Source organism: Talpa occidentalis, unplaced genomic scaffold (assembly GCF_014898055.3).
Source record: "Talpa occidentalis isolate TD23 unplaced genomic scaffold, MPIMG_talOcc4v2.1 talOcc4.16, whole genome shotgun sequence".
Lineage (NCBI taxonomy): Eukaryota > Metazoa > Chordata > Mammalia > Eulipotyphla > Talpidae > Talpa > Talpa occidentalis.
This window is the reverse complement of record NW_023601653.1, coordinates 62,704,251-62,724,605: the sequence shown is the minus strand read 5'-3', so window position 1 is coordinate 62,724,605 and position 20,355 is coordinate 62,704,251. Positions and strand designations below refer to the sequence as shown.

The 20,355-nt window shown below is 43.5% G+C and overlaps 1 protein-coding gene and 1 long non-coding RNA gene across 4 annotated transcripts in view; one reads left to right on the top strand and one right to left on the bottom strand.

Annotated features, from left to right (window-relative positions):
• Positions 1–7,490: 7,490 nt before the first annotated feature.
• LOC119248328 (uncharacterized) lies at positions 7,491–15,922 on the bottom strand. 2 transcript variants are annotated; one of them, XR_008552344.1, is made up of 4 exons: positions 15,878–15,922; positions 15,048–15,173; positions 8,431–8,517; positions 7,491–7,963 (listed from the first exon to the last, which is right to left on the bottom strand). It is a non-coding gene; the product is annotated as an uncharacterized LOC119248328 (long non-coding RNA). The 2 variants fall into 2 exon arrangements; XR_005125906.2 differs by lacking the exon at positions 15,878–15,922 and adding an exon at positions 15,352–15,781.
• Positions 15,923–16,447: 525 nt separating this feature from the next.
• ETV6 (ETS variant transcription factor 6) overlaps positions 16,448–20,355 on the top strand; it is a 232,492-nt gene continuing 228,584 nt past the window's right edge. For both annotated transcript variants that reach the window (XM_054696445.1, XM_037514344.2), the window contains exon 1: positions 16,448–17,042. In XM_054696445.1, the coding sequence (XP_054552420.1) occupies positions 17,010–17,042 (33 nt within the window). In that variant the 5' untranslated portion in view covers positions 16,448–17,009. The remainder of the gene's footprint in view (positions 17,043–20,355) is intronic.

The window sequence follows — 20,355 nt, the reverse complement described above, 5'->3', positions numbered from 1 at the left end:
CAGAGAAAACAAATGACATGTGATTTTCACTCATTTGTGGAAGACAAAACAAACTCTTAGATGATAAGTACAAAATGGTGGTTGGCACATGGGAAGGGGAAGAAGAGAAGGTAAATTGGGTAAAAGGGACCGGCCAGGGAGATGACCCACATGGCACAGCAGACCTGTCCTGTCTTCCCCGCTGTTCCCCTCAGCAGTGTATTTCAGTCAATCCACCTGTTCTGCTCCCCACTTTGTCTCTGGTGAATCCTCTCACCCTCCCCACACCACTGGCCTACACCCCAGCTCTTGTATGGATAAATAAATGATTTTTTTTAAAAAAGGGGAAGAGCATTTGTAGGGTGATAGGTAGAAATGTGACTTTCGGTGGGTATCACAAAGTAGTTTACACAGATGTTCTGTTATAATGCTGCACCCCTGAAACCTCATGATGTTAGAAACCAGAGCTCCTTCAATTCTTATTTTTAAGAATCTGATGTTAAGTGTTCAGCAAAAGTTTTGCTAGAAGGAAAAATGAACCAAAACGGGCACAGGGTGCTCTTTTTTAGGGAGAGGGAAGGCCTCAGTTCTGGTCCAGCTGCCAGACTACAAAATTCATACCAACACTATTGCATAAATTTGCTGTAAAGATTAGTCGAGTGAAGTAACTGAATGATATTTTAGGTCCTGACTGGTGCCAAAACAAAAGGGAGGGAGTGATGGGGACAGTTAACAAATCTTGAGAGAAATGGTGGGGTCTGTGTGGCATGAGCATGTGGGAGTCAGGACACCTGTGTGCTGGTCTTGACCCTGCCACTGTGGAACTGGGTCACTTCGCACCGAATGCATCAACTGGCCAAGATTTGATTTCCTCAACTATGAAGTGAGGGGGCTCATGCTGAGTCTGAAGATTTTATTCCCAGATTGGCAGCATCTACATTAGGGGGAACTTGGTAGAAATCCAGATGCCTGGGGCTCATTCCAGGCAACCTGAGGCCCTGTGGGCTGGGGGTGACAAGTTCTGTGGGTGAGAAACCTAAAATATTTGAGGACCGCTGAGCAAAACCACTGGGCAGATGATCTCTCTGCACTCCTTATAGCTGTAAATATTAATTCTAATCCAAAGTGGAAAGAGATATGGGTTACCCTAGTAGCCATCATTAAAGATTATTCTAAAGATATCCAATAGAGCAAGACATGATTACTTGATATGGAACGATGTGTGTTTGGTTAACTATTGGTTTCTATGAGATACAAGAACACCAAGCAGAGGTTTGGCGAAATAATGAAATAATGATATTTTAGGTCCTGAATGGTGCCAGAACAAAAGGGACGGAGTATGGAGACAGTTGACAAACCCTGAAAGAAACTAGTGGGATTTGTGTGTAATGAGCATGTGGAAGTCATGAAATAAAGTGAGTGGAAGCCAAGTTAAAGGCCAGAAGAGACCAGAAGAGGCCAGACTGATGAGCGTGGCAGCTATCTCCCTAGGAAGGTGCAGATATTTAGGACATTTTAGAGTGCGGACAGGGGGGAAGGATCCCTCCCTTTCAGTGTGGAAGTTTTACAGTTGTTTTTTTAAATACACTTTCTAGTTCAGTCAGTGAACTTCCTCATAGGTATACCTTCTTGGCCTACCTGGCTACTTTGTATTAGTGGTGCTTATGTTTACAGTGTGAAATCTTCAAGATTCATGGGAAGTTTTAGCAGTGTCACAGGGTTCAAAGGTTGAGACTTATATGCTACCAAAAACAAGGCAAAGCCACAAGCAAAGAAGCAAAATAAATAAAAAAACAATTTCATAAGCCACTCAGGCACAGCTGAAGATGAGCAAGGCTGAGAATCAGAAGGTTTTCCATAGCTTGCAGCGACCCACTCTTCGATTTCTTTTCCTTATTGGTGATTTACTTTTGTTAATTCAGTGTTAACAGTTAAGTGTGAATGACTTCATGATGTGCTGTGTCAACCTGACCTGTTCATTTTTTTTTTATAATGCATTCTAGAATGAGGCCCGATCATCTGTGAAAGGGAGTCACCTAATATAGGTAAAGCAATTTTTTTTAAATTTAAACTTCTTTTTTAAGTTTTCTTACATTGTTGTTCATTTTTGTACAATGAAACAATTTTTAAATGGAGCAGAAAAGCCTCCAAGGTCAAAATAAGAATAGCTGTGAAGTTGATGATGGTGACCTTCTTAGCATAATTGGAAACAGTGGTAGTGAAGAGGAATAGCATGGGAAGTGGAGTAGCAGGAGAATCAGGGGAGGTAGAGCACATGCAAAGTGGAACAGCAGGGAAATGGAGTCGCTGGGGTGATGGAGTAGCAGGGATAGTGGAGTAGCAGGGGACATGGAGAAGCAGGGAAGGGTGACTAGAAAGGGAGATGGGAGGAGGAAGAAGTCTAGGAGCTTTTGATAATATTAATAGACTCTATATTGGTCTCTTTGCACAAGAACTTTCTCCCCTGGAAGGACAGTCTGCTGGTTAGTTAAGCAAGACACTTATCAGTTGTCATAAAATCTGTACAGTTTCTTACAGAACTGAAGTCTTTCTGTCCTAAGATAGATCTTTCCCATCCTTCCTGCTTCTCTGCCCTGTCTTTTTGTGCATCACTACAGATCAACTCCTCTCCCCTCCCCCTAATTATCTTGTGTCCAGAAGCCAGGTCTGTGTGTGCTTACATAGGTTATACCATGTACCAAAGGGCCCACCTAAAGTAGGCAGCAGAAGGGGTGCCTGGAGGCTGAAATGTAGCTCATCCTTCCTGCTCCAAATCCTGTGTTGGGAGAGTGTCCTTTTTGAACTCACATAAGGCAGCCGATGCTCCAGCCACAACCACGCCAACCTATGGTTTGTATTTTTGGTAGTGTCTCATCTGACACTACAATAGTTATCTTTTTTTTAATTAAAGATTTATTTGTTTATGCATATAAGAACTGGGGTATAAGCCAGAGGTGCAGGGTAGGGGTGACCTCTCTGGACTCACCAGAGACAGAGTGGGGAGCAGAACAGGTGGATCTACTGAAATACACTGCTGAGGGGAGCAGTGGGCAAGACAGGAGAAGTCTGCTGTGCCATGTGGGTCAGCTCCCTGGCTGGCCAGGGATTGAACTCGCTGGGGATAGGGGATAGAACTCGCACTGCAGTAGCTGGCGATAGCTTGATAGCGCTGTCTTTAACCCCTGCGCCAACAGGGAGACCCCTATAGTAATTATCTTAAAGAAACTCCTGCTACCGTTCTTTCTAGATAGCCCAGGTGTCTCATTCTCTCTGATGTGTGCTGCTGTCATGTCTATTGCCGGCAGTGGGGAGACAGCTCTCTATACAGTATGTTCCAGGTAGCCCCATTCCCTGCAGTCATATTCTGTAACAAGCCTCCCTGTGTACTCCCAGTCTGGTTTCCACCAGTCATACTTATTATTTTAATTATCCAAATTAATCAAATAATGAATAAGTGAATGATATAGTGTCAAAAGAGACAGGGTTGTGGTTTCTGGGAAACCAGGACCAACACTTTACAAAGACTGGGGAGGAGTAAGTGCTAGAAATAGCTATTGACCTCATTGTGTGGAAGCAGCTATGAAAGGGGGTCAAAAGAAAAATGCAAAGTCTAAGATTCTACACTTGAATTACATTACATGTGATTTGAAGTTCTCAATCCACATTAGAGACACTCAAGGTACCAATCACAGACCTTGCGTGGTAGGTGTAGCGTAAGAAAGAAAGATGTGTCCCTGGAATCTGCAGACCCATGTTTAAAACAAAAAATAGATGTTTCAAAAAGCTCTGACCTCTATCAAAAAGCAGATATTTGTGTTTTCAAGTAAAACAGGCTGAAGACAAGTGTGTGCTATTTTAAGCCATTTTTCCAATTAATTAGCTGTCAGCCAATACCCAGTCCAATTCCCATGATGTCATATAAGAAGGGTTCTATGAATTTTATTTAGTACTGAATGAGATTTCTGTGTATAGTTCCTCGCCCTGTGTGATGCCCACCCAGGCAGTTTTAAGCATCTGATAGTAAATTTGCCTTTCGTAACATGATTTTGGGCAACAGAGCTGGAATGATCACCACAGCAAAGAGTTACTCTCAACAATGGCCACTCAGTCATACCTGTCCCAATTCAGAATATTAAAAAATGTTCTTTTGAATCCAACTGGACTTCGTGCAGTATACTTTACTACAGATTAGAACAGGATCCTAATTCTTTCTGGCAACCACAAATCAATATTTGGCACCTCTTCTGGGAATTTTGTAAAAATTGCTGTTTAAGTTCAAAATGACTAAAAGACAGCTGGATAAAACAAACTCAGATCCTTTCTAAGGAAGGATGATTTAATGTGAGATTAATTATTCAGTAAGGGAGGAAGGAAGAGGTCTAGAAAAGAAGTTTTGTTTTGTCATTTCCAGCCCTGTGGAATCAAAGGGTCATGAAATTTTGGAACTGGGGAGACTCACAGAGGTCAGCAGATTGTGCCTATTTTTTTTTTTAAAGATTTATTTATTTATATAAGTACTGGGTACAGTCAGAAGCGCCGGAGGGTGAGAGAATTCACCAGATCCAGAGCGTGGAACAGAACAGGCAGAAGGACCGAAGTACACTGCTGAGGGGAGCAGCGGGCAGCAGGAGAGGTCTGCGCACCATGTGGGACCCTTGCCCAGCAGCGGCCTGGGATCAAACCAGAGCTGCAGGGTGGCCGGGGATCAAACTGGCGCTGCAGAGGCTGTGGGCAGCTTCGCAACCCAGCGCTCAACTGTTGCGACACTGGGGAGGCCCAGACTGTGCCCATTTCTTGAGGCAGAAATGCCCTCTTCACATCGAATGGCCCCCTACTCTGATTTATTTGCTGGCAAGGATGTAGAGAAAAAGGAACTCTCCTACACTGCTGGTGGGAGTACAAACTGGTCCAACCACTATGGAAAGCTGTGTGGAGGTTCCTCAAACTACTAAAAATGGAGCTTCCATGTGATCCAGCAATTCCACTCCTAGGGATCTAACCAAAGGACACAAAAATATTAATTCAAAAAGAAACCTGCATCCCTATGTTTATTGCAGCACTATTTACAATAGCTAAGCTATGGAAACAACCCAAATGTCCAAAAATAGATGGCTGGCTCAAAAAGATGTGGTACATATACATAATGGAATATTACACAGCAATCAAAAAGATAAACTCATGCCAGTCGCAGTAACATGGATGGAACTGGAAGGGATTATGCTCAGTGAAATAAGCCAGAAAGAAAAAGAAAAATATTGGATGGTTTCACTTATAGGAGGAATGCAGGGGAACCAAATAAGGCACCAGGAAAAAAATAATTATTATAATAAATTAAAAAACAAAATTAACAGGCAACTATTAATCAGAGACACTCTGCAGGGGAGGGGGAGGGAGTGGGATCACAGGGGAGGGAGGAGCGCAAGGGACTGTAGTGATGGTGCATAGGTGAATTGGTGGTGGAAATTTTATAGGGGCTACACCTCAGAGGAAAAGCACTGTACAAAAAGGAAGAACGAGGTAAAAAATATGTATATAATAAAATTTAAAAAATAAAAGTAAAAACCTAAAAACAAAACAAAACAAGAGGTTCCACATATTGCAAAGAAGTAGGCTTCATTATTGAAAAGCCTGATTTAGAAACTTCTTTCTTATTATGAGTTTTAATCTCTCATTTGATCACCTCCATTTTTGGATATTACCTCTGTAACTTGGAATTTCTGTCCTTGTTTATTTTTGAGGGAACTGGTAAATTGATTCTGGAGAAAACAAAATGTATATGTGTATGCACCCGTTTCTAGATGGACTGTGGGTAAGAGCAACAAACATCTCTGTATAGACACTCCCCAACATGGGATGGTTTCACTAAGGATTTTTTGACTTTACAATGGTGTGAAAATGATGGCTATGCCGTGGAAACCATGCATTACTGTCTCTCATCAAGGAGAAGAAAGGAATGTAGAAAAAAAATGAGACAAATAGAAATTTTAATAGCCGTGGTATAAACAAGTCCTGCTAAAACTAATCATTACACACAGTAATGATTAGTCAACTGCACTCCTAAGATACAAAGTAGGTTAATTTCAGAAACAATTTTTTTTCTTTTTTTCTTTTATTTTATATATATTTTTACATCATTTTTCATTTTTGCACAATATATGCATTTTTATCTTGATTATAGTCCCCATACAATTCCCACCTCCCCTTGTTTTGATCCTACTCTCTCCCCCCCATAGTGTGTCTCTGATTTATAGTAGTTTATTGATTTTGATTTTTACTTTATTATAATTAGTCTTTTTCCTGGTCCCTTATTTAGGTTTTCTAAATTCCTGCTATGAGTGAGACCATCTGGTATTTTTCCTTTTCTTTCTGGCTTATTTCACTGAGCATGACCCCTTCCAGCTCCATTCATGTTGCTGCAAATTGCATGAGCTTATCTTTTTTGATTGCTGAGTAATATTCCATTGTGTACATGTACCACATCTTCTTGATCCAGTCATCTATTTTTGGGCATTTGGGTTGTTTCAATAGCTTAGCTATTGTAAATAGTGCTACTATAAACATAGGGTTGCAGGTGCCCTTTTGAATTAATGCAGAAACAATTTTTAAAATCTATAATGATGTTCGGAAGAAATATGCTAATGAAGCTTGCAAATAAAAAAATAGAACAGACATATATAAACCAAAAGGAAGCAGATGTGGCATTATTTTTTTTATCAGAAATAATAGGTGTTGAGTATATTTAAATAAGGAACACTCAATAACTTTTTTGAAAACTCAAGTCACCAAGAATTTGTAAAGATTCTAAATAATGTGCACCTAATAAAATATCAAATTATATAAAGTAAAAATTGATACATCGAAGAGACAGCATAGTTGGCAGGCTTAAAATATTTACTAGCTAGTCTTGTACAGGAAAAGGTTGTAGCTCTCTGTATATGGACGTAAGACATCTCAAGCAAGTTTCAAAATATCGGCATCAAATGACAATAATCTCTAAGGCACAATGCAATTAAGATGTCAATAAAAAATAAAATAGGTAAAAATTCCACACTCTGGACAATTTTAAAGGAAACCTTACTTTTTTTTTTCTTTTTTTTAAAAAAAGATTTATTTATTTATTTATACAAGCACTGGGTACAGTCAGAAACGCGGGAGGGTGAGAGGATTCACCAGAGCCAGAGCGGGGAACAGAATAGGCAGACTGACGAAATACACTGCTGAGGGGAGCAGCAGGCACAGCAGGAGAGGTCTGTCGTGCCATGTGGGACCCTCACTGGCGGCCAGGGATAGAACCGGCGCTGCAGAGGCTGCGGGCAGCTTTGCAGCCCAGCGCTCAACCGCTGCACCACCAGGGGAGGCCCGGAAACCTTACTTTTAAATAGTGTCTGGGTGAAAAGAGAAATAATGGGGATTAAGATACTGTGTAGTAAATGATAACAAGACTTGATAAGATGGTCAGGAAGGGACAAATTGTACATCAATTCAGACACTAATTGCAATACATTAAACAGATCAAATAGGTTTTATTTGAGTTTAGATATGAGTTTAGATATTTGGATAAAAAGTGAGGGGTCACCTTGGGAAGACGAAAGAGAACAGTTGTTTATGTTGAAAACTGGTACATAAAGAGAAAGAAGTCAAGCATTTAGTGTGCCTGTCCCATGTGGACTGTCCCAGGGATCAGTGATACCAGTCAGCTGGAAACACTGGCACAGAGGCAGGTTGAGACGTGCAGGGAAGCACAAGTGGTCTACCAGATGCAGGTGCCCACAGCAGATGTCTAAGAGGGGGCTCTTGGAGAGGTTGGTGGGAAGCTGTTGGCTCTGTGGTCTGGTCATAGAATCAAGGGTGAATGAGGACAAGTGTGGATCCCACCAGGACTCTTGGACCTGTCCATCAACATATCTGCCTTCAACAAACTTCTGAAGACTGTGGCTTCACTTCTGCTTTCTGAATCTCATGCAGGCTCTTCTTTTGGCTAGTTCTAGTTGAGAACCGGCCAAAAAAGAAAAAGGGAATTTTGGAAAGTAGTTGTGCAATTCAGTATACAGTGTAGTGTATTTCAATTTGTGCTCTACACCTTTTTTTTTTAAGATTTATTTTATTTTTATGTATACAAGAACTGAGATGTAGGCCAGAGGTATAGGGATGAGAGGATTCACCAGAGACAGAGTGGGGAGCAGAACAGGTGGCTGTACTGAAATACACTGCTGAGGGGCAGCGGATGAGACAGGAGAGGTCTGCTGTGGCATGTGGGTCAGCTCCCTGACTGGGGATGGAACTCATGCAGGAGTGGCTGGCGATAGCTTGATAGCGCTGAGACTTTAAGCCCTATGCTACCAGGGAGGCCCTGTGCACCTCGTTTAGCCACTTCCAAATAAAGATAATAGTAAGATCATCCTTCACTCAATAAGATGGAACTACCATTTGTATAACTGAAAAGGCACTGACCTTCTCCCCCAAAGGGTACACGATGGCATCCATCTGTAGACAATATCCATTTGCTTTATAGCTGGATCACTCTCTTTCTTGGATGTCCTATAATTTAAATATTGACATAAAAGCTTAAGATCTTAGATGGTAGAGGAGTGGAAGAGAAAAAAATAGTTGTGTGTGTGTGTGTGTGTATACACATAAATGAATATACTTAATATAAAAAAAATTCTCATTACTACTGTGATCCTCATTTCTGCAATTGGCTGCATGGTCAATACTGATATTTATAAGTTGTTTTTTTTTTTTAATTTCCAGTCTATATTCTTTGCTCTTAGCAGGCACTTCAGCTTTCCTGGAAGGTCACCCAGATCTTCAATCCTTCAATCCTTCAAGGATCTGTACCATTTGGAGTCCTGCTGTATTAAGGTGTTGTAGATTTCTCTCAACATTCTTCATAAAAAAATAAGAGTGCATAAAGTATGAAGATGCCTCTCCAGAGGATCTGTAGACTTGTAGACACGCTCTTCCCTGTCCCCACTGTCTAGTGATAACCCAATTTCCCCTGAGGAACAGGGTTAATCACATTAGCTGATAGAGTAAGCTACTTTTTTTTTTTGACCACTTGTTTAGTGACAAGCAGCTCAAAATGGCCAGGTTGCTGTCTCAGCTTCTAGTTTGACAGAACCATTGTCATGTCCCCAGTGAAAGTGTCTTTAAGGAACTAAGACCTCTACACCTACAGAGTGCAAAGTTGAGAGGATGGGAAATGCACTTTACTAGAGGATGACTTGAGTTAGTAATAGGAAAAGTCAAACTCACCTTTTCCCTTAGTTTTTGGACCTGAGAAGAAAAGCACTATGGGGCTTGCATTTCAGTGCATGCGTTGCATTCTGGGAGAAGACATGTTAACCCTGCAAAATGCTTCCATCCACAGCTGAGTCTTCAAAGGGCCTGCTTGCTCATCAGACCAACTGCTTCAGAATAATGGGGAACTAGACAAGCCTAGTGAACCCATGAGCTCAAGCTCATTGCTGTAACTGACTTGGTATCAAATGAGTTTCCTGTTCTAAGCATGCTGCATGTCATACAATGAAGAGGAATAATGTATTTTGTAAGAGCACAAAACATGGTTTGCTAGAAGCACTGCAGGCAGAAAAGGGAAATCCATGTCCAGTTCTGACCACTGGAAAGATTTCCTGTAACCACTGTCCTGCAGGGCCACTCCTGAGTGAGGTGGTTGTGCCACAGTTGTGCATTTTCAACATACCCCGCCAAACCAACTGCAATTGGTCTTAAGTTTTGCTTCCTTAGAATAGTGAACACAGAGAACTTCCCATGAGGTCATAGGTGTAGGTGGAGAAACATGAGAAAATAAACAGAAGAGTCATAGGAATCTGAACCATTTGCTCATATGACTTACTTGTGCCTTCAGGACGCCCATCAGCCCAGTCTCATGCTGGGCTTAATGGGGCAAACGACACTGAGTTCAACTGGGCATCAGGTTTCATGAAAAGCTGGTAGTCCAAGTGAACAATTAAGTCTCTTCTAGTGTCCAGTAGTGAACTAGAAACTATTTCTTTTTTTTTTAAAGATTTATTATTTATTTATCTATCTATCTATTTATTTATTTAAAGATTTATTTATGCATACAAGAACTGGGGTGCAGGCGGGGGGGTTAGAGGATTCATCAGAGACAGAATGGGAACAGAACAGGCAGATTGACAGAAATACCCTCATAAGGGGAGCAGCGGGCAAGACAGGAGAGTTCTGCTGTGCCATGTGGGTAGCTCCCTGCCCGGGGATCAAACTCGTGTTGCAGTGGTTGCGGACAGCCCCATAGGTTGTGTCTCAACCCCTTGCACCACCAGGGGGGCTCCTAGAAACTATTTCTTAAAAGGAGAATGCTTATATTTAGAAAATGGTACATCTTTGGTCCAAAATCCTAAAGATTTACACTATAATTCACTTCTAGGCGTGTATGCCAAGCCCCTCAGACAACACTCCTGTCTGTCATAGACATCTCAAATGTCAGTGGGTCTTCTGAATCAAAGGGATCAGGAGGTAGAGGAGCTGGCACACAGCTTGGTCTTGTGGCAGAGTCTTTTCTTCCACTGGGTCCCACTAAAACTGGAAGTCTACTAGGTGTGTGTCTCTCTTTGTGTAGGAAGGGCTAGATGCAGCAACTCGTTCTCCACCTTAGAGGAGATATCTTGTGCATACCCTAGATCAGAGGAGATAGTCACTAAGGTAGAAGGTCCCTAAATTTTTGTGAAATGTATTTCTCAACCTCCAGCTTTTTGCCACTTTCTGTCCAGTAGGTCTAGCCAACATACCGTCATCACTCTAATGGATGAAGAGAAAATATAGTGGAATAGAGGGTCAATCAAGGTCATTTTGGACTAGATCATGATAGAGGACTGTAAAGTTGATAAAGACTCAAGGTAGGGCAATGATGTGTATTGCTGGTCCTACCCTTTAAAAAGAAATCTAAGTGAACCAAATTTCAGAAAATGACAATCCTTCATATGAAAGAAAGGATCTACATTAGTTCTCACCCATTACTAAAGTGTAGAGAAGAGGAATCCACCATAGAAAATGATTTAAAAAAAAATCAGCTTGACTTTTAACAACTTTAATGACTGTGTGCCCTGATATTGTTACAGAGCAATCCCAATATAAAATGGGTTGCCTGACTGTGAGTCCTCACCTGCACACTTAAAGGGGACTTATTAATGCTAAGGTGCAGGCACACACAAAAGGTTAATAAAAGATTTGTTTACAAGGGAAGGGAAAATGGGGAAATGAATAACTCAGGGAGAATAAGAGGAAGATAAGTTCGTAAATGTGTCCTACCCATTCCGCTGACCTGGAATCCCAATGACCCACTGAGCTGGCGAAAAACCACCACGTGCTATTCAGGCCAAGAGAGTGATGACCTCCCCTCCCCCCTTCAGTCACTTGGCTGGTTAAATACTCAGACAGAGAACAAGGCTGCCTAACTCCTCCCTCAGGTCCTTGCAACCCTTCCTTTGGTGATCACGAGATTTGTAGTTCCCAGTGTCTTGATGGAGTGGGGGTGGAGTCCACAAAGTCTGTATGGAGTTTGCTCAGGACATCCTTTCCCCCTAACAATATAACAGATTAGAATCCAGAGGAAACATAGGCACAAAGAAAGACTGTACTATCTGACAATTCTTTCTCACTGACATTCACTGATTCCTGGGGTAGGACCAATAAAGGAAATGAAGAAATAAGAGAAATTCTCAGCGTTGTATTGAGCTCTAAAGCTAAGAAAGACCTGTAGAAGGGAAGGAGAGCTGACAATCCTATCTGGCACTCTAGGAGAGAAATTGGGGCTGATGTCAGGAGAGACATGAGATCCTTCCCCAAAGCTTAAAACTAAGGAAGACATCAAGTAGAACAGAAAACCTGAGAATATCAGCTCCAAGACAATATTTGCATATAGGAAAATCAGAATATTTTTAGAATATTTGAAACTAGTGGTATATTGCATCAAAATGAAAAAAGTTACAACCCAAACCCAACTTAAGCTACAGATCATAATCAATTCAGTCCAAATTCACTAACAATATAGGAGAAGGTATGTGGCCATCTTTGGAGGAAAATATTGTCTAATGTATTTTTATAGAAAATGTCCAAGACGTACTTCACAATAACAAGAAACACACACACACACACACACACAAATGTAAGCCATGGTCAAGAAAGAAAACTATCAATAGAAGTTAACTAAGACATAGGTCAGATTTTAGAATTATCGCAGTGGCATATACATACAATGGAATATTACTCAGCAATCAAAAAAGATAAACTCATGCAATTTGCAGCAACATGGATGGAGCTGGAAGGGATCATGCTCAACGAAAGAAGCCAAAAAGAAAAAGAAAAATACTGGATGGTTTCACTCGTAGCAGGAATCTAGAAAATCTAAACAAGGGACCAGGAAAAAGAATAACTATAAGAAAGAAAAAATCAAAATCACCAAGCAACTATAAACCAGAGACAACACTATGGGGGGGAAGGGAGAGGAGGGATTGGGGTCAAAATAAGGGGGGTGCAATTGTATGGGGAATATAAAAAAAGAATTATCACAGTATGACAACAATATGAAAGGACTAAAGGAAAAGATGAACGTGATTTGTGATGATATGGGCAACTTCAGAAAAGTGATAGTGTAAAAAAAATGGAAATGCTAGAAATAAAAAATACAGTATCAGAAGTAAAGAGGTAAATGGGCTTAACATTAATAAGTTGGGCAATGCAAAGGAAAGAAACTTGAAGAGACAGAGAAATAAGACAAATAAAACAGTATTCAAGACGTATGCAACAATGGCATATGTCATGTTTGTGTCATTGGAGTAATAAAAGGAGAGGAGAAAGATAATGGTAGAAACAATATTCAGAGAGCTACTAGATGAGAATTTTCCAAAACTAATGAAAGATATCAACTTACAGGTCCAAGAATTATAGCCAACATCACAAAGAGTAAATATGAAGAAAACCACACTTAGGCACATCATAGTCAAAATTCTGAAAACCAAAATTAGAGAGCAGATCTTAAAGACAGCTGGGGGGCAGGGAAAAGACATGACATACAGGGAGCTAAAATATGAACTACAAATGACTTTTAATCAAAAATAATGGAGACAGAGATGAAATGACATGTTTAAAATGCCAAAAGAAAAAAAAATCTGTCAACCTAAAATTTTATATACAGTGAAAATTATCCTTCAAAGCTGAATGTGAAATAAAGACATTTCACCCAGACAAAAAGCAGTGAGACATCATCTCCAACAAACTACACTATAAGAAATGCCAAAAGAAGTTCTTTAGGCCAAAGAGAACTGATATCAGATCTGTAAGAAGGAATAAAAAGTAGTGAAAAGGACAAATATCTGGGCAAGTTAAAAGTGACATGTATTTTATTACCTTCACTATATACATACAGTTTTTAAAATATCAATCCCTCCAACATGTGATGGGTTTTGTAACATGTACTAGGCAGTATCATAAGGGATGGAGAAATATAAATGGAATTATGCTGTTTTAAGTTTCTTATCTATTCATAAAATAGAATAATATTTGAAGATTGACTGTGATAATGCAATATATAAATTGTAGTTTCTAGAACAACCACTATGTTTAACAGAAAGAAGAACAGCTAGAAAGGGAATCTAGGAATTCAAAGGGAATATGAAAAATTTACTCAATTTATTCCCTGACAAATTCAGGAAATAGGAAATCGAGAAGCAATGGGCAAATGGGAATGAATGAATGAGAAGAACTTCTCTCAACCACTATTATTGAACACTGAATGGATTTGGAAATTAACTTTTGCTACAGACTTGATAATGATTTTCATGAATTCAACCTCAACTACAATGCAAAACAGAGCTATCTGTGAATCTTATACTGCAGTTGAATCATTTTGACACTACTAACATTATTTGAATCACAAATAATACCAAGCTGCTTTATACGCGTGCCCATGCTGTCAAAAGTTAAAAGAAGCAAGATCTTCATTCCAACACAAATTTACAGTAGTTATATTTTTCTGAACTGAAACTACAGTTCCAACAGTGGTTTTTGGATTTTAATGCAAGTGAAAAGGAAATTTCCATATTTAAAACTCACTTAACTGCAACTGAGGTGTTCCACTTAACCTTCAACGGAAATGATTAATCTGCAAGATATTGGCATGCTAAGGGGGAAATGACAAGAGAACTGATAGAATTCTAATAGAATGATAAAAATGCCTTCTATGAAATAAATATGCTCATGTAAAATAATATCCTGATGAATTGATATATTTGGCAGCACCTACCTGGGTGAAAAGAATTGTGTAAAATCTCATTACAGCTCAATATTCAATTTTGATAATAGAAAACACTTTTGAACTGGGGTTCAATTAAGTGGAAACCCATCCTCTCCCACCCACACACACAAAAAAAAAAGTTCCATGCTCATCATTAGACCCATATCACTATTGTGCTATTGTGATTATTATTACACCTACATTTGTTAATAAAAAATTATGGATAGTTGTTTTCTCTTTTGGTATGTATCTACACCATGTCCTCAATTTTGCCTCTGTGAGCAAAGCCAAAAAAACTTACTATCTGGCCCTTTCCAGATAGAAATTGCCAATTTTTCTAAATGCAGTGTTTAGTTGCCACAGCTGCTACTGTATATTTTGCTTTGGAACCGCATACATTCTAATTCAAACTACTACTTCCAGAATTACTTGGAAAAGCTAAGGAGGAAATAGGAAGTGGAGGTTAAATAATTGCAGCTAACAGCAGCTGAGCACATATATGTGGCAAGCACTCAGGTAAACAAGCACGTCGAAAATTTTTGCTCATTTAATACAAGAATCTTCTACCATAGGCGCTATGCTCCCACTCCCATTTTGCAGAAGCAGAGTGAGTTGATCATATTGGAAGATCATGTTAAGGATATAAAGGTTTATAGGCTTTAATCAATCCAGCAATGGGGCATTAGGACAATATTTGCAAAAATCAGTGGAAGGAGGAAGGACATACAGACCATTGTTGGGGAGTGGGGAGAGGCTGTGGACAGAGGTGGTCAGAAGCAGAGCAATTGGTACGGACCTGAGATTCTGGGGCTACCAGTGACGCAACAGCCGAGGTCCCCGGAGGCTCACAGAACTCCATAATGCCATCTCCTCAGCCACAGGACTCTTTTCCATCCCAAGTTCCTTAAAACAGAGCACTCTTCTGATGAATATGTGAAAAAGTATGAACACATTAATTATGTGGAGAGCTGAAGGAAAAATCCGTAGGGTGGGCACGATCTTAGAAATCTGTCTACACGTAAACACACAGACATTGTGCCTATTTATGTGTGTGTATAAATTGGCAACACAATTCACACCCCCACACTATAAACTCCTACGTGTGCATCAGCAGGGCTTCGAGTTGAAAACACGATTACAACGTTCTCGGTCTTCAGGGGTCACCAGGGCATTTTAGGGGAGCGTGAATAACAATAAAACTCATAGCGACACCAGCCCGCAGGCACTCAAAGACCCCTCAGCCCCGCAGGCTGGAACTTCCTCTCAATTGTGTTTTCCCAGCAAAAATTCCTCCTGGCCCAGCAGGACCCCGGGGTCCCCCACTCGGCCCATGGCGTCCTGGGGAGGGGGGGTTCTCTTCAGGAACGCGTCCTGTCAACTTTGTAGTCCGGTCTCCTATTTCGGTTGGTCGCGGCCGCTATTTCTTTAACTGGACAGCGGATTTCGAAACGGGGAAGAAGGGGGGTCAGGGAAGGAACTCAACCGCCTTTGATAACTGCCCAGCAGCCTCCCTTCCCCAGAACGCGTGCTCTGAGGGGGGGTCGGGGGGGGGCCGGGAAGCGCCCTCGGCGGCGGCCGCATCCCCCAGCGGGCGCGCGCGGCGCCTGCTCTTTTCGGGGCGCCCACCTTCCCGGGGAATCCCCCCACCGGGCCGAGCCCCAGCGTCTGCGGGTGCCTCGGCTTTGTCTGGGGCGTCGCGCTCGGGCGCTCGCGCTCCCCACATCTCCCGGCGCGCAGGCTGTAACCCGATCCCCCATTTCCTGGTGGATTCTCTTAAAGAGGCCGCGGTCGCGAAGCAGAACAAAGGCTATTGTTTTATTTCCTCCCGTGGATTCCGCGTCCTTTACGGGAATGTCCTTCCCTGTGTAACGATTTTCCTCGCCGGGGCGCTGAGGGGGGCGGGGGGCGGGGACGGGGGAAAATCACCCGTGTGTGCGCGTTTCGGCATCTGTGGGAGACGGAGCGGGGCGGCGGGTAATAAACGGGGTTTGTGGTCCCCGGGGCCCCCACGTAACGCTTTTTCTACGTGTCTTCCCGGAGCCGGGCGATTGTTGGGGCTCGGCTGGGGGAGCCCCGCGCGCGGCGGGCGGTTGGGGGCGCGCGGCTGCGCCCGGGGGGCGGCCGCGGCCTGGCTCCCGCCCCCCCCACCCGGCTTCCTCCTCAGCCCGCGAACCCCGCCGCGCCCCTCCCCCCGCACCCCCCCCAGGCCGGCTTTTATTTCCCCGATGCCGGGCTGTAACCCGAGCTTTTATTTCCTGGTGGCTCCTTTAAGAGGCAGAGCTCGGTGCTGGGAATTCACGTCAGTTTCTGCTCTGAAACTCTCAAGATCAATGAGCGAGGAGCTTTCTCAGTTCTGCCTTTCAGTTTCTCTCTTCCAGGAAGGAAAACATTCGAGAGAGCGAGGGAGAGCGCGGGAGGGCGGGGGGCGGGGGCGCCGGCCGCGGGTGGGAGGAGGCGAGCGAGCGCGAGGCCGGCCGGGCTGCGCCCCGGGTCGCCGCGCCGCGACCTGCAGACCCCGGCGTCGCCGCGCTCGGCCCGGCTCCCACGCCCCCGCCGCCCCGCGCGCCCGCCCGCCCGCCCGCCCCGCCCGCCCGCGCGCCCGCGCGCCCGCCGACCCCCGGGGCGGCTGCCGGGAGAGATGCTGCGAGAAACTTCTTAAATGACCGCGTCTGGCCGGCCGTGGAGCGCTTCTGGGTTGGGGAGAGGAAAGGAAAGTGGAAAAAAACTGAGAACTTCCTGATCTCTCTCGCTGTGAGACATGTCTGAGACTCCTGCTCAGTGTAGCATCAAGGTAAAGACCTCCTCGCCCTCCCTGTCCGTGCGTGAGACCCCGGAGCTGCCGCTGCACCGGCCCGGCCCGTCGTGCCGGGCGCCTCGGAGGGGGCTGCTGCAGCCGCCCAGCGCGCCCGGGAATGATTGGGGGGCGCCCGGGAAGGAGCTGCAGCTCGCGCTGGCGGCGGCTGTACCCTTTAGGGTAACCTTGCTGCGCCCCCCCCCCCACGCCGAGCCCCCGGAGGCTCCTCGCCCCCCCCCACCCCTTTGCTTTTTTTTGACAATGAAATGCCCGTCACAGTTGGTCAGGAGGAGCCCGAGTTGTCTCCAGGACTGTAAAACACCCCCGTAATTAGTGCGCCTTAAAAAAAAAAAAAACAACAACAAAAACCCCAAACCTGCTTCCTACTCCTACTCCCAACATGTGACTGAAATGTAACTTTTGTTCCCGAGGGGTGGTCTGCTGCTTAGGGGAAAAAAGTTCTCCAGTTCCCATTGGGGATGAAATCGGGGCTTTATTTGAAGGACTCCCCGGGTCTGATCAGACAGGATTTTTCCTCCTCCTCCTCCTCGGATTGTAATTGCAAGCGCTTGTTGGAGAGACAGTCGTCGTGTCAGCTCTTCCTGGGCATTGCACAATGAATTTCTTTCTTTCATTTTTTTTTTTTTTTAAGCCAAGGTGAATAAAGTTGCTGAATGGTTATTTTACTCCGATTCCTATGAGAGTTGGGCAATCCCAAAGTAGAAAAGTCGTGTATGCAGGGGGAAAGCGAATTATTTCCGTGAGCAAAATGACCTTCCCTGTTTGACAGTGCGGAGGGGCTCCCTGCGAGGAGCAAGCGCCCGGCTTTCTCGCCAGGTTTTGCAAATGCGGGACGGTGGATGTTGGCAAACTCGGTCCTAGGCTTCCCAAGAGTGGTCTGTGTCTATCAAGACCGGTGGTGCTGAGGTTTGTTGCTTCTGAAAAGTTGTTGTAAACTTTGCCACCGTGAGGAGGCAGGATGATTTCTTCATCTCCCCCAATTATTCTCCCCATCGCGGCATTTATTGTGCACTTTACTCATGTGGCGGTTCCCGCGGTGCCCTCGTGGAAAAGCTTTCTGCTTCTGTGAGTGGTGGAAACTGCTGAAGTTTGTTTGTCTTTGACTTGGGCCATTTAGTCTGTTTTCTTTGAGTGGGCACTGCAGAAACAATGAACAAATAACCTGTTTTCTTCATGCAAAGGGAATTAGAGCAACCTTTCCTGTTTAACATTGCTTTTCCAGTGGGGCCAGTGCTTGATTTCCTTACTAAGTTTTCATTATTTCATAAATGCTCAGATTTTAGTGATTCTGATCGGGAAAGATTTTCTTGGGTTTGCGGGAGGGTTTATGTGAACTGAAAAGATGAGCTGGGTTTCTTTGTTTCTGCCTCCCACAAATGCCCCGTGAAACTTTGGGGTTCCTGTGTTTATACCTCTCTAGTGGTAGCAGTAGGCCTGTGATGGAGGGGGGTGTCCCAGTGCAGAACTTCGAGTCCTTTGACTTCCAAACCAGTTTCTTTGGCTGTATTCTGTAGAGTCTTCAAGTTTGGGAAAATCCTCCAGTAGGGATAATCTAATTTATTTGACACTTCATAACTCAAACAGAGGTAACTAACTAGTCGAGTGTTAAATCAGTAAATTGTATTTCACTGAAAGGCAATAAATCTGACATCAGGAAAACCTGGACCAACTGTGGGGCAATAATTTTAGGATAAAACCACCAAACAGTCCTCTCGGTGATTTTTCTAAAGAGACTTGGTAGCTCCCTCTTCTGATGGGCGTGTGTGTGTGTGTGTGTGTGTGTGTGTGTGTGGTGGACATGATTTCTGCTCTGTGCCTTCTGTCATTAATCTATAGGGGCACAAACGTACAGCCCCTCTTTCCTTGCACACACAGACAGACCAAACCTTTTCTTAAATGTCACGTAAAAATTACCTTCGCAGTTTGCATATCATCTTTTTTTTCCTTATTGCTTACCTCTCAGTTCTTTTTAGGTGACTTTTCCTTGCCTGTGTATTTCTTTGTAATAAGTTTCTTTTATTTTGGATGACTCTATGGAACCAGTATATGACTGCTTGTTTAGACTATGCATATGTTTAGTTGCGCATCGGCGAAGTGTATTTTTCCATGGGATTTGTTTAATTCCGGGTATTCCAGTAATAGGCGCTGGAGATCAAGGACCGGGATTATTCCAGGTCATCTGAAAATGTTCTGGTGATGTGTGCAGGGTTTCATGTAGTCCTTGGGATGTGGCATCGTGACTGCATAATAAAAAATGTTTGCTGGTAACCCACAAGCAAGTACTGGGATTGCTTCTAGAGTCCAGAAAACAATCAACTTTTCTGTAAAGTGGAGAGTGACGGTCCAGAGCTTTCAAGGCTGAGCTGATGAATTTCATGTCCTGGGAATTGGGATGCAGAGGACTCTGTGGAGAGATTTCCCAAACTTTCCCTCTCTGCTCCTGAAACCTTCTTCTTTTGCTCTCATTCCTTATGAGCAGCTGGTGAACAGGCAGTAAATTCCTGGGCAGCTGGTGTGATGGAGCCCAGAGGAGTCTGACCAGGGCCAGCCCCAGAGGGAAGTGCTTTGTTTACTTCTGAGCAATGTCTGCTCTGCTAGAAAATAGAGTGGTGTCAGATTTAGGGGGAATTTCCAAGGTGAAAGTTTCTGATTCAGTCAATCAGTGACACCCTGGTGCTTTTGACTTAGGTACGGTGTTTGACAGTGAATTCTTGAGCAGGGACTTATATTTCTTTTGAACTTGATAAGCATCTTCCCATCACTGAGGGATGTTAATATCACAGAAGACTGACTGACTAACCCAAGGTCACCGAAACTCACACTGACCCCCACTATTTCTTTTGCTCTTGGCAGTGACTGTTCCCCATGTACAGTGGGGGTTCTCATGAAGAGAGTTGGTTTACTATTTGGGGTTATTTAAATGTAAAGGCTTAACTGGCTTAAAAAGTCGAAGGATTGTTTTCAGAGGCTTCCTTGGCTGGCTGTGCTGGTCACGGGAGGAAGGAAGAGGCTGTGTTGCCATCATCAACCTTCACCTTCAAGTCACCTGTTCAGTTTTAAGTTCAGCCAAGTTGCAGTGGAAAGTGGTTATGGCCTAGCAGACACTCCTGTGTAAGGCTTGGCTTGCACACGCATTAGTGACTTAGGAAGTCAGCGAGGACTGCCCCTGGCTTGCCTCGTCCCTTTTCCCTCTGCCCCGGGGTACTGGTCAGCTTTGTTGGCAGCATGAAATCTCTTTCTGTTGTGCTCCTAACTGGGAGACTCCCAGGGTTTCTCCTACTGGATTCTG